At 58.9% G+C, this 13,741-nt stretch overlaps 1 protein-coding gene across 1 annotated transcript; it reads left to right on the forward strand.

Annotated features, from left to right (window-relative positions):
* Positions 1–3,013: 3,013 nt before the first annotated feature.
* On the forward strand, positions 3,014–12,980 carry LHX4 (LIM homeobox 4). The gene is made up of 6 exons (XM_041479053.1): positions 3,014–3,089; positions 8,136–8,307; positions 11,405–11,607; positions 11,764–11,918; positions 12,321–12,492; positions 12,583–12,980. Exons 1-6 carry the CDS (start codon positions 3,014–3,016, stop codon positions 12,978–12,980), a joined length of 1,176 nt encoding a protein of 391 aa, XP_041334987.1.
* The last annotated feature ends 761 nt before the right edge of the window (positions 12,981–13,741 follow it).

The raw sequence follows: 13,741 nt of genomic DNA on the forward strand, positions 1-13,741 counted from the left end.
TTGTCACACGAGGGGACTCTGGGAGCTGGGCTGACACCTGGCAAACTCGCTGCATGAGTGGCACAAAGCTCAGGTCCCTGGCACCTCCAAACGTTTTGGGGTTTGCTGACTGGGACAGAGCTGCCCTGGCACCCCCCAGGCATGAGTCAGGACCTTATAGTTTCCAGTTTTCCTTGTATTTTCTTATATTCCTTTACATTTGCCCCAGTTCTGCCTGGAAACCCCCTTGTTGCACCAGGGGACAATGCACTGATGTCCCCCTCTGTGCTGCAGTGTCCAAGCCAACCCTAATTCCAGTGTGCCCAGGGCTGGGGCACACAAGGGGAGGCTGGCTCTGTGTCTTGTCACAGGCTCTGGGGTTTACCTGCATTTTATTAACGATGAATCCCAGCAGGGAAGGTGTGGGAGCAGCATCCCTGCTCGTCTGTGGGTTTTGGATCATCACCTCGTGCTGCTCGTGTCTTCCTCTGGCTGCAGGGCCAGAGGGCTCAGGCAATGCCAAGGAAGGAGCAGGGCATCTGTGCGGGGCCAGAGCCCCCAAAAGTGCTCCAGAAATGCAACCTGATGAAAATCACCCTTCTGCAGGCTGGTCACCATCGAGCCTTAGCTCTGATTTAGCTCTGGGAGGAGGAGAAACCTGGAGGGGGAACATTTCACACCCACCACATATAACCCCCTCTCTGGGCGCCACCAGGACCCAGCAGCATTTTGGGTGGCACAGAGAGGATTTGCTGGGCAAGCCCCTCATGCCCATCTCAACCACCCTCTCCTTCCTGTGAGATGGGAAAAACAAACTCAAAAGAGACCAAAAAGCCCAAAGTGATCTAAAAAATCCCTAAAGAGACCAAAAGATCCCCACCAACATAAGGAACAGATGGACAGCAGGAAGGATGGAGGGGAACAAAGCCGTGCTACCTGGAGAGGAAGGGATGAAAGCTCTGCCGGGAAGATGTGAGAGCCAGCACGGGGAAGGGGCTGGTGGGGTGGTTTTTTGGTGGTGCAGCCCCCCGACTCCCCCCCGCAGCACGATGCTTCCCCACGGTGAGGGCTCGGTGCTGTGTGGCTCCCTCTGCCCGCTCGCCACTTCCATGAGTGATCCAGAGCAGGGCAGAGGGGGCCGGATCAATCTGGCAAAGCAGAAAAATGAATGAAAATTGAATTCCCCAAGGAGAAGGGGGTGGAGGGAGCTGTTATCCCGGCTGAGAGATAAATCAGAGCGTGCCAGAGAGCTGGGAGACCGCGGTGACTCCCGGCAGCGCTGGAATAATTAGGGAAATAGGTTGGAAATGCAAAGCAGCAGGACCAGGGCGGCGATGGGGCAGTGTCCGTCTGTCCGTCTGTCCGCGCGTCCGGCTAAACTTCTCCCGTAAATCTGCCTTAGGGACCTGCCTTTCTGCGTGTTGGGAGCCGCGCTCTGGCTGGGGACTGTGGGGACACGGTGGCCCCTGCCCCAAGGGGCTGCGGAGCGCAGGTGGCCGGGGGCGACGGGGGCTGGCGGTGCTTAATGCACTTAAGAGCTGCAGCGTGATTTAGGGGATGGGATGGGATGGGAGGGGTTGGGATTCACCTCCCTGGGCAAGGAAGCAGATTTTGGCGTTCGGTGAACTGCAGGGTTGAGCTGTCTCCTGGTGTGAGTGCACGCCGGTCTCTGCACAGAGCTGCCATGTGAGGGGCACGGGGGTTTGCTGGTAAAAATGGAGCTTTGGGGGCGTCAAACCCCTGCATCTCATAGAAAAACTTCAATTTTTTCCTAAGGAACCATCAGGCTTAATACATTTATTAGGTTTTATTATTTTTATTTTTAAACATATGTTTCCAGTTGCTGGCTTGTCCCACCTGCAGATTTCCTGACCGGGCAGGGTTTCAGGTTTTTTCAGGTGGGAAAATCGTCTTCGTAACAGTGTGGAAACGAAGGCTTGGCATGGGCACACCTGAGCTGAGGGCGGCCGTGCTCTGGGCTGGGTGAGCATCCTCCCTCACTTGCCAGAAGCTGCCGTGTGCCACCTCGGGAGCCTCAGCCTGCTCTCTGGGATAGCCCAGCACATCGGGGCTCTTTGGCACCATTGTCCCCGAGCTGGTGACACGGCGAGCATCGGGCAGGGTGATGCTGGAGGCACCCGCCCTGACTTCAGCTCCGTTTCGGTGACTTTCCTTGCTCAGCCCTTGGCTGCCAGGGACCGCCCCATCAGTGCTGGGGGCTGCGTTGTCGCAGGGTTTTCCCTCAGCAGAGCCCCGCGGGGATCCTCACGGAAGCCGTAGTCACACGGAGCCCTTCGGCATTGCCACCCTTGTGCCACCGCGGCCAGCGGGCTGTCAGGCTGGGCTGGGCTGGTTCTGTCCATGCCCAGATGTGTCCCTGGGGAGGCACCATTGGCATGGGCCCCAGGGATGTGTCACAGCGCCCTGTGGAAGCAGAGCTGGCCTCGGCGGGGTGACAGCCGCTGGGCAATAGCCCATGGTGCCGCGGGATGTGCCGCTGTCCGCCGGAGCTAGGGAAGAGCCCCTTGGCTAAGCCTCCATTCCCAGCGGTAGGAGGGACAGGGCTGTGCCCGAAGCGGGGACTCGCCAATGCCTTCCGTGGAGCGGGTCCCTGAGCCCCGAGCGGGAGCGGGTCCCCGATCCCCGGGAGCGGAGCCGCCGCGGCCTCGGGCTCGTCCCTCTCTGTCCCCAAAGGCACCGCCGGCCCCGGCCCCGCCCCTTCCCTGCAGGCCCCGCCCTCGCAGCACAAGCCCCGCCTCCCAGCTCCAGGCCCCGCCCCCGGCGGCGCGGAGCGGGCGCTGATTGGCTGCAGGGGGCCCGTCCCGCCCCCGCCCCCCTGCGGGCGGTGACGTCAGGCGCGCTCCCCGCAGGGGAATGAATGGGAGGCGGGCGGCACCGGCGGGCACCGGCACCGGGACGCGGCACCGGGACACGGCACCGGGACACGGCACCTCCCGCCGCCGGGCTCCGCCGGCCCGGCCCGCGGCTCTCCCGCCCCTCTTCTCTCCCCTCCGCCGCCCCCCGGGCCAATAAAATGATGCAAAGCTCTGCGCTCGCTGCCGAAGGGGCTGTCAAGGGGCTTCCCGAGATCCTCGGTGTGCCGGTGCAACGTAAGGACGCTTTTCTCTTCTCCCTCCTTCGCTCCCTGCCGCAAAGGCGGCCCCGGGCCGGCGGGGCAGCGCCCTGCGGGTGGGCAGGTGCCTCCGCTCCCGTTCGCTCCCCGTTCCGCACTTCCCGTTTATTTTCCCCAGCGCCGTTCACGGACGCGAAAATGCGGAGGGTGCGGGAGGGAGAGCGGTGCCCCGGGGCGGGCGGGCGGCGGAGCGGTGCGGGCCCGGCCCCGACGGGGAGGACGGCGCTGCTCCGGCTGTGCGTGTGTGAGTGAGTGTGTGAATGTGTGAGTGTGAGTGCGAGTGTGAGTGTGAGTGTGAGTACGGCCCCGGCCCCCGCCCGGCCCCGCGCATCGCCGACCCGCATGGCACGACACCCCGCTTGTATCGTTTATCGCGACAGGCGGCGGTGGGAAGCGGCCCAGGGCCGTGGTGCGGGTACCGGGATGGCGAGCCCTGCTGGGCACCGCGCGGCCCCGGAGCGATGCCGCCGCACCCGCGTCTATCCAAAAATCCCGTGCGTGTCCATTGGGGTGTGGGCAGCCCTGCAGCCACAGGTAGCGCGTCCGTGGGGCGCGCACAGGCACGCGTGGGGGGCACGCCCGGCTGGATGGAGCCCCCGGGGATGGTGCACGCCGAGGGGGGATGCTGGAGCCGGGCTGGGGGTGAGCACAGGGGCTGTCAGCCCTGTCGTTCTTGCAGGGGATCCCGCGGGCGCTGTGGATGTCCCCTGTGGATCCCGGCGGGGGTCGGCCGTGCCCCGGTGCGGTCGGGGGGGCCTCGGCGGGCGGCCACCTGCGCGGGTATTGCTGCTGTTGTTGTTATTATTGTTGTTATTTTTATTATCGTTATTATTTCTCCCCGCTCGCAAACCGTTCCCGAGACCGGAGCGTCGCCGCGCTCCCGGCGTGGGGGGACCCCACCGGGGCCATCAGGGCGCTGCTCGGCCCCCCCACAGATAGTTGAGGGGGGGACCTCGGGCGGCGGTGGAGGAGGGGCGGGACGGGCCCGAGGCGCGGGACAGCCCGGCCGGGGTCGGGGGGCACGGGGGGTCCGCTCCGGGACAGGATTCCGCACCTGCGGCCGCTGCCCCGCGGAGCCCCCGCGCCGTTCCGGGCCCCGGGCCGCTGGGATTCGTTTGCCGGGGGATTTTCGGTGGTGCCTCTCTTGCCGCGGCTCTTCGGGGAACCTGTCGCCGTTACGGCCCGGTTCGGTCCCTCTGCCGAGCTGCGGGGGGGTTAAACAGGCTGGCCCGCTTAGCCAATTCCACCGCAGCAGAGGGGAAGGAAAATCGCGGTCAGGAGCACAGAGCCGGTGCAGGGACAGGGACGGGGACACGCAGGGTCTGTCCCAGCACCGTATCCCGAGTCACGCCGCCGGTTCCGGATCGCTGGGCCACGTCTGTGGCCTCGGAATCTCTTGATTTAAGAGAAAAATGAGGTGCCCAAGCCACCGTGGACCTGCATTGCCCCAGAACAGCTCCCTGATCTGGCCCTCCTCGGGGCCACCAAACTCCCTGTCCATGACATTGTCATTCCTGTACTGACTGATGGATATCAAGAATTAGCAGAAAATAATCCAACGAGATATTACTATTACAATTACAACTATTATTATTACAACTGTTATTATTACTACAAATATTGATATTTGTATACCTAGTAACGGTATTATTATTAATAATAATTATTATTATTATACTTATTTATGAAAAAAAAAATAGCAGAAAGAAAATAGAGGAGGCTGGGCTGCTGGAAATCATCATCCTGTGGTTTTCCCGCTGCCCCAGCCTGAGCCCTGCGGCCGCTGCCAGCTCCCAGCCACCTGCTTTCATGTCGTGACGGATTTGGGGCCCGATCCTGCCTCAGTGCCACAGAACACGGCCCCCTCCGAGCCAAAGGAAATTCTCCCTGGGCAGGGAACCCCTTCCCAAGAAGGAGCCAGGATCTGCCCCCGGCCCCCAGCAGCACCTCGGTATTTCATCGCGTGTGAGAGGAAAATCCGTGACATTTTAATTTTTAATCGCTATTAAATCACAGTTTTTCCTCTCTCTTTAGCCTCCAGTTTCTTTATTTTAGCAGTGGCTGTGTCCTACAGCATCTTTTTCTGCAGGATTTTGGGGAGCCGAGCTGCCTCTCCCCCCACCACCCCCCCGACAGGCCTTGCTTAGCCTTGCAGACGGGATTGTTAAAAATAAAATTCCGAATATTATTTATGAATATTGTTTTGCAAATCTCACCGGAGTCAAAACTTGTGCCAAAGCCTGCGGGAACAGTGCCCGGCTGCCGGCAGGCTCCGGCCAAGGGGCTGGAGCGGGGGGAGTGATTAATCGCCGCCGAGAAAGTCGTTTGCCCGCAGCAGAGAAATGAATTGGAAGGTTTTTGCATGCGAAGGAATGAGGTTTCCTCCCCGCAGCAAGACTTTTGAAGGAATCCCCGCACTGGCGCTTTCCTCGGGCTCGGTGCCGGCTCCGGTACCGGCGGCCCGGCCCCTCTGAGCTCCGCTTCCCCCGCGCTCCCGGACAGCGATCCCGCAGCGCCCGCGGGCCCGTCCCTGCCCCGGGCAGAGCCGGACGCGGCCCCGGGGCTCTTGGTGCCCGGCGGGGAGCGCATCCCCCGGCGCTGCCCCTGCCTCCCCCGCTCCCTTCCGGGCGGCTTTTGCGGGCTGGGGATCACCGAGGCCGCCGGCCGGTTTGTTTCGTTTCAATCGATATTTCTCTAATTTCTCCCGTCGGCAGGGAGAGGGGAATGGGGAGATGGACCCGCCGCTAATAAATCACGGCAGCGGCGGGGGCCAGGCCGTCGCTCGGGTCCCCGTGCGTGGGGAGGAGGGGATTGCGGGATTGCGGCTCTGCCCACGGGCTTTCAAGGGATACGGCCAAATCCCTCCCGGGCACATGGCCCCAAAGTTCCCCCCTGCCCCGGAGAGAGGCTGGCACCGAGGCTGCTGCATCGCCCGGGTGGTCCCCGGCGGAGAGGGGGACCCCGCCGCTGTGTCCCCCCCCGAGGACCATCCAAACCACCCTGTGCACACAGCCAGGGAATGCTGCTGGGCAAACACAGCCCGGGAGCGCCTCGTTCCTGACGTACCAGTTGTACCCATCAACTTTATTCTGTCCTATAAAATAATTCAGGTAAAACGAGAGCAATAAACGCGAGGCAGGGAGGCAGCTGCCTCTGTGGCAAAGCACAGAGCAGGGTGCAGGGCTTGAATTTGAGATATTTTCTCTCTGCAAACCAGAGGGACATCTCCTGGTTCCTCCGGCAGTTCCCCCTTTTGTTATTGTTGATATTATTTTATTTTTATTATTATTATTAATTATCATCCCCGTGTGTGCACACAGGCATCATTGCACACAGGCACCTGCGCGTGGGGTTGGTGCCGTGCATCTACAGAGAAATTGGAGGGAAAATCGGTCTCCTCTTAAAAAAAAAATTAGTTTTCTTTGGAAATTTGAAGGGAGATATCCTGTTCTCGGCTGCAGCCGTTTGCTGGTAGAAACGGAGCTGCGCCGCTGCTTTTAGGAAGGGGAAATCTCTTTGTTGGCTTTGTGAGAGTGTGGGACGGGTGCATGCAAACACACACGTGTTTACATAAATAACCATTTAGACACAGAACGTGTTTCCTGGAGAGGCACACGCGTTCGTGAAACCACCCAGGAGGAATTCCCGGGGCCGGTGCCACCGCCGGTGCCAGCGGCGTCCGCGCCGCTCCCAAACGCGTCCCGCAAACCCAGCGTGGAAATGGTGGCTGGTGCTGGAGGGAGGGCAGAGAAGCGCCCAGGTGTTCCCAAACCAGGAAGGGAAAGAGGGACCTCTAGAAGCCGTAGAATTATTGTTTTTGCACTTATGGTGCGGTTAATGGGGCAGAAGCAGTGGCCGGGGTCCGGGGGGCGCTGGGGTTGCTGCTGCCCAGCCTGGGCAGGGATGGGAGCAGCTGCTTCCCGTCAGGTACGTGGCAGGACCCCAAAGGATTTGGAAATAATGTTGTTCGAGGCTGTAACAATATGAGATTTTCCTGTGCTCTTTTCCTCCTTCCCCCCCTTTTATTTCCTCCTTTGCCCGTTCGTTCCTCTTCCCCCCACCCTTCTTTTCTTTTCCTTTTAAAATTCCTTTCCTTCCTCTTTCTTTCCCTTTCTCCCTCCCTTTTCTTCCTTTCCCCTTTCTCTCCTTGCCCCCCTTTTCCTTTTTTCTCTTTTCCTCCCTTGTACCATTAATTTCCTCTTTTCTCTCACGTTTTTTTGTTTATCCTCTTTTTGCTTTTCTTTTTTTTTTGTTTCTGCTTAATTTTCTCCTTTTACCTGTTTCATTTTTGAATCTTTCCTTCCTTTTCCTTTTTAAAAAACATTTTTTCTGTTGTAATTTTTTTCTTCTTAAATATTTTTCCTTTTAAAAATTATTTCCCCTTTTTCATCTTCCTCGCTTTCTATCTATTCCTTATTTTTTTAATTTTTAAAATATTTTTCATTCTATACCTTTTCCCTTTTTTTAAAAAAAGATATTTTTCCTTTTTCTTGATATTTTTCCTTTTGTGTATTTTTAATATATTTTTTCCTTTTAAAAATACTTCTTCCTTTTAAAAATTTTCTTCTTTTTTTTGCTTGGTTGTTTGGTTTTTTTTTTGTTTGTTTGTTTGTTTGTTTGCTTGTTTGTTTGAATATTTTTCTTTTAAAATATTTTTCCTTTTTCTTTTTTTTTTTTTCCTCCCCCAAATCCATCTGCTTCCATATGTGTGACTCAGTGGGGGGCAACAAGCGGTGTCCCTGCTTGGTGCTTGTGCCATTCCAGAGGGAGGGAGAGGCGGGCAGGGAAAACGCGTGGCAGGGAGGAAAACACGGCCTGAAGGTCGGGGTGCGGGAAGGGGAAGCACCGCGCGTGTGTTTGCCCCATCCAGCCGGGGCTCGGCTGTCCCGGCGGCTTTTGGCAAAGGTTTGCAGCGGGAGATGCTCCGGGACAGCGGGGATTTGAGGGGCGGCATCTCCTCAGGTTCTGGGAGCCCCGCGGGGGCTGACGCTGCTCTTCTCTCCATCCTCCCCTCCCCGGGCAGAGATCCCCCAGTGCGCCGGCTGCAACCAGCACATCCTGGACAAGTTCATCCTCAAGGTCCTGGACCGGCACTGGCACAGCTCCTGCCTCAAGTGCGCCGACTGCCAGATGCAGCTGGCCGAGCGCTGCTTCTCCCGGGCCGGCAGCGTCTACTGCAAGGAGGATTTCTTCAAGTGAGTACCCCAAAAGCAGCACCTCCCTGCCCGCGGAGCGAGAGCGCAGCCCAATTTTGAGCGTAATTTCTCCAAAATCTTCCTGCAGCTTGTTGTTGTGGGAATAAAGGGGATGGCGGTGCTGTGCAGCTGCTGCCGAGTGGATGCTGGTTGTTGGGATTTAAGCGTGGGAGAGCCCCAGGTCTGCCCGGTGTTCCTGTCCCTGCCCCGGGGGTGACATCCTGCGGCCGTTCCGGTGGCCCCGGCCCCGCTCGGAGCTAGAGGGCAGGAGAAACCCGCCCAAGGCACCGACAGCGCTGCCTCTCCTCCCGAGTGCCTCCCTCTCCTCTTCGGGATTTGCTGATGCTTTTTCTCTCCCTTCACCTTTTCCTTTTTTTTTTTTTTTTTTTTAATTTTTTTTTTTCCTTTTTAAAAATTATTTCCCCTTTTTCATCTTCCTCGCTTTCTATCTATTCCTTATTTTTTTAATTTTTAAAATATTTTTCATTCTATACCTTTTCCCTTTTTTTAAAAAAAGATATTTTTCCTTTTTCTTGATATTTTTCCTTTTGTGTATTTTTAATATATTTTTTCCTTTTAAAAATACTTCTTCCTTTTAAAAATTTTCTTCTTTTTTTTGCTTGGTTGTTTGGTTTTTTTTTTTTTTTTTAATCCTTTTTTTGCTCTCATTAGCGTGAAAACCTCATTTGATTGCCTTGGCAGCTGCCTCTGAGCTGTGCGATGCCCCAGCCTTGGCATTTCCCTGCTCCCACGAGACAGGACAACCCGTTCCCCATTAAAAATGGACTTTGCCTTTAGGATGCTCTGGTCCCTGGCTGCCGGTGAATTTTGGGAGTTTTCCCAAGGGATAGAGAAGGTTTTTTGCTGGGGGTTGGTTCCTGGCCGGGGGGTGCCTTTCACTGCCTGGATGCAGCAGCTGCTGCCCCTCGGGGACTAAAGCCACCTCCTCCACACGGGCTGTCCCCACCACCCCGACCACAATCCTAAAGCCATTACGATTAGTCCCTAGACAGGACTTCCCTGCCTTCCCATCCCCAGGCTCTCCTAGATCCTCATCAGGCATCAGGACCAAAGATGCAGCTTGGATTTCTCCTTCCCGGAGACGGTCAAAGCGGCCACTCCAGCCTGGGTAATAACACTTCACTTCTGATATTTTCCAGCCTATTAATCTCCGAGTCATTTAAATAGTCGCCCAAAAGGTGCGGGTAATCAATGTTAATTGGAGTTGAAAGATCAGCGACTTTCTCAGATGAGGTCCTGCCTGGATTATTTGGTGCCAATCAATAGCAGCTCGGCGCTCGCACCTCACCTTTCCTTAACCGCTCATTGATCTCGGGGTACGGAACCTGCAGGGGACGTGAGGATTCCAGCCCAGCTTCAGAGGCACTTGGCAATGCATGAGCTGCTTTGGAAAGGATCAGATCGATTTTTGAAATTTTTTTTGTCTTTTGGTTTTTTTTTTCCCCTTGCCCCGAATTGCAGCTCTTGTTCCTTGGCTCTGCCCTGGGTCCTCTGTCCCCAGATGATGTGGAAGCACCCCGGGGTGTGGGGACAGTTGTTAAAATGGCTTTTACAGTGTTCTGTGAGAGGAGGTGACTGGGCAGGGGATGGGGGCTGCAGAGTGGGCACCAGCTCAGCCTTGGGAGCAGAAAAGCATCCTCTGTCCATCCTATCCCTCTCTCACGCCTGCTTTCCTCCTTCCATCCATTCCCACCCTCCCTGCATCCCTCCCTTTATCCTCCACTCTATCCTTCCTTCATCCCTCCCTCCCTCTCTCTTGTCCACCTCCTCTCCACCCCTCTCCCACTTTCCCCCTTCCCTCCCATCTGACTCCAGGAGAGCAGAGGTCTCCCCAGCAGATGTCCAGGGACTCTCCCTTTAGGATACAAGTCCAGAAAATGAGACAAACCAGGTTTTTCCTTCTCACCTTCTGCTTCCAGCACCCCAAAATCGTGCTGGCACCGCTCATGCCCAGTACCTGCCACCCATCCCTGGGTGGCACCTGCGTGGCTCAGGGACAGTCTCAGAGACCCAGCTGTGGTGGTTGTGCCCTGGATTTCTGGAGGGGATGAGCAGTCATGGGTGATTTTGCACGGCTGGGGGCTGTTCAGGCCTCAGGGGACAGCCAGAGGTGCCTGGAGTGGCTGCACCCCCTGGGCACTCAAGTGCCACTGCCCCGCAGCCTCGGGGCTGGGCCAAAGGGATGGGGTGTTCCTGTTCCTGCTCCTTCGAAGCAGACCGGGACAGATTTATCCTGAAGCTTTGTCACCTGGGCTGCTGCAGCACCAGCGTGGGTCTGGGATGCTCTGGGCAGCAGGGGAGACCTCGCAGAGCCCTGTGGTGCCAGTGGGAGGTGGGGATCTGCCCCAGCTCGGTCCCACAGTATCTGTTACCGAAAACACCGGTGGAACGTCCACTGACTTTTGACTTCCTCCTCATGGCACGGATCACCCTTCATTCAGCGAATTCCCTTCTTGCACGCTTTCTGCACCATTCTGGCACACTCACATTGACTGCATGAACCTCCCCCGCTCCCTGCAGCGTTCCTGTACCATCCTTGCACATTTTTTTCGCGCTGCTCCCTTTCACTCCTTGCACCGTGCTCCTTCCACACTTCTTTTCCCATTCTCACCCCCACCTGGCACGCTGCTGCCACACTTCTGCCACGGCCCTTGCACACTCTCTGCAGCCGTGCTGGCAGCTTTGCTCGTGCCCCACAGCAGCCCAGCCCACCCCACGCCCCTGCCAGGCCAGCCTTATGGTGTAAGAGCCCCATCATTCTGCATTAATCTGGGATTCATCATGCCAGCGGGGCGGCGTAATTAATTTATTTGGTATTAATGTGGATGAAATATGTACTGTCCTTGCAGGGGAAAAATCAGGCAGCCTATAAGCATTAGTTAAAAGAATCATTAAAATCAAACCTTCCTCGGCTCCATTAGGCCGGTCTCACTCTGAGGAAGATAAACCCCCGCCGTGTGAAGTGTCATGCATAATAAGGTTGATCGCTGGTTTAAACTCTGCCCCGTCTCCTGCTCCCCATCCCGGCAAATCCCACCTCGCCGGGGGGCTCAGGGTCGCCCGCTTCTCCTCGCAGGCGTTTCGGGACCAAATGCACGGCGTGCCAGCAGGGCATCCCCCCGACCCAGGTGGTCCGCAAAGCCCAGGACTTCGTGTACCACCTGCACTGCTTCGCCTGCATCATCTGCAGCCGGCAGCTGGCCACGGGCGACGAGTTCTACCTGATGGAGGACGGGCGGCTGGTCTGCAAGGAGGACTACGAGACCGCCAAGCAGAACGGTAGGCGCCCCGAAAGGGCTGCGGGGGGCGCGGCAGGCACGGGGCGGCCGTGGCTCTGCACCCGCTGGGCTGCGCGCTCCGGGACAGCCGGTTTTGGGGAGATATTCCCCGCGGTGCGCTGCTGCTCGGGGCTGGTACCGGCTCCTTCGCTTGCAGATGACTCCGAGGCGGGCGCGAAGCGGCCCCGGACCACGATCACGGCCAAGCAGCTGGAAACGCTGAAGAACGCCTACAAAAACTCCCCCAAGCCCGCCCGCCACGTGCGGGAGCAGCTCTCCTCCGAGACGGGGCTTGACATGAGGGTCGTGCAGGTGAGGCCGCGGGTGCCCCTCTCCACCCTGCCCCGAGAGAAGGGCTCCCTCTGGGGGGCTGGGCTTAGGGGATGCGGGGGTCACAGGGGTATCGGGGCGCCTGGAAGCTGGGCTGCAGCGGTGATGGGCTGCTGGGTTGCAGCGGGGTGTGGGAGCTGGGGGACACGAGTGTTGGCATGCAGGTTTGCAGGGTTTAGGGATGCTGGGTTTAGGGGTGCATGGGGGTTTAGGTGTCGGTGTGCCAGGGTGCTGGGATGGATGTAGGAGTGCTGGGATGTAAGGGGTGCCAGGATGCTGGAGCGCTGGGCTGCAGAGGCGCTGGATTACAGGGGTGCTGCCATGCACGCCTGCCAAGGTGGCGGGGTGCCGCGGTGCCACCGATGTCCCCACTGCCCGCTCCAGGTGTGGTTCCAGAACCGGCGGGCCAAGGAGAAGCGGCTGAAGAAGGACGCGGGGCGGCATCGCTGGGGGCAGTTCTACAAGAGCGTGAAGCGGAGCCGCGGGGGAGGGAAGCTGGAGAAGGAGAGCTCGGCCGAGGACTGCGGCGTCAGCGACAGCGAGCTCAGCTTCCGCGGTGAGCGCGGCGGCCGAGCGGGGCCGGGGGGCTGCGGGGCCGCTCCCCGCGCTGACCCCCCGCCTCCGCTCTGCCTCCTGTCCCCGGCAGAAGACCAGATCCTCTCCGAGCTCGGCCACAACAACAGGGTTTACGGCTCCGTGGGGGACGTGGCGGGCGGACAGTTGCTGAACGGCGGCTTCTCCATGGAGGGCACGGGACAGACGTACCAGGACTTGCGGGACGGCAGCCCCTACGGCCTCCCGCAGTCGCCGTCCTCCATCTCGTCCCTGCCGGCCCACCCGCCCTTGCTGAACGGGCTGGACTACGCCGTGGACGGCAGCCTGGGGCTGGTGGCCCACGGGGCGCAGGGGGTGAGTCAGACGCTGCGGGCCATGGCCGGGGGGGGCCCCACCTCCGACATCTCCACGGGGAGCAGCGTCGGGTACCCAGACTTTCCCACCAGCCCGGCCTCCTGGCTGGACGACATGGATCACCCCCCCTTCTAAGCGCTGCTCGCCCCCGCCCCGGCCCCCGCGCTCCCCCCAGCAAGCGCAGCACTGAGGGCACCCGCCGGCGTTGACCTTTCCAGGAGATCCCATGGGAACGGCCCTGGAGGGCTGGAGGGAGGGGGGACGGCACTGGCGATGGCAGGGGGGCTGTGCTCGGGCGGGGGGCACGGATGCCTTTGGCTGTAAGCACAAGAGAGGTGGCGGCGCACGGGGCTCGGCGGGGCCGGCGGGAGGGAAAGAAGAACACTCAGGGGTGGCAGAGTCCATCCCGGCTCCCGCGCCGGCCCCGCAGCCCCTGCCGAGCACCGCTGCTATTCTCAAGAGTTATTTTTCGATACGGTGTTGAAAAGCAGCTCGGCGCTGCCCGGAGCCTCCGCAGAAAGAGAAGTCTATATTGTAGAAGGGTTTATTTTGCCGGGGCCATTGCCCCGCCGCCCAGGGGCGATCCTGCCTGCTCCTGGCCTAGCGCTGGGCCGTGATTTATCCCCGGGCACGCAGGAGCATCGCTGCTTTGTACCATGGTCACGCGAGGGGAAGGAATGAAAAAAAAGCCTCCAGCCCGGGATGCCCCCTGGCCAAGCTGTGCCATGGCAGGGCCAGCCGGGATGCCTGGGGCTGGCACCTGCAGAGCAGCCACTGGAGGGATGGATGGGAGAGGTGGGCAACCTTTGCTCTGAGGCCGTTGCAAAAAAATTCCTCCCAAACAGGGGAAAGGGAATTTCGTCAGCTGTATAAGCACCTGCGTGGTGGGAAGGGGA

Source organism: Pyrgilauda ruficollis, unplaced genomic scaffold (assembly GCF_017590135.1).
Source record: "Pyrgilauda ruficollis isolate IOZ18807 unplaced genomic scaffold, ASM1759013v1 scaffold47, whole genome shotgun sequence".
Taxonomy (NCBI): Eukaryota; Metazoa; Chordata; class Aves; order Passeriformes; family Passeridae; genus Pyrgilauda; species Pyrgilauda ruficollis.

Coding starts and splice junctions, on each gene's coding strand:
- LHX4 (XM_041479053.1), top strand. CDS start 3,014: ATGATGCAAAGCTCTGCGCTCGCTGCCGAAGGGGCTGTCAAGGGGCTT. Junction 3,090..8,135: donor CCTCGGTGTGCCGGTGCAAC/GTAAGGACGCTT, acceptor CTCCCCGGGCAG/AGATCCCCCAGTGCGCCGGC. Junction 12,493..12,582: donor CAGCGAGCTCAGCTTCCGCG/GTGAGCGCGGCG, acceptor TGTCCCCGGCAG/AAGACCAGATCCTCTCCGAG.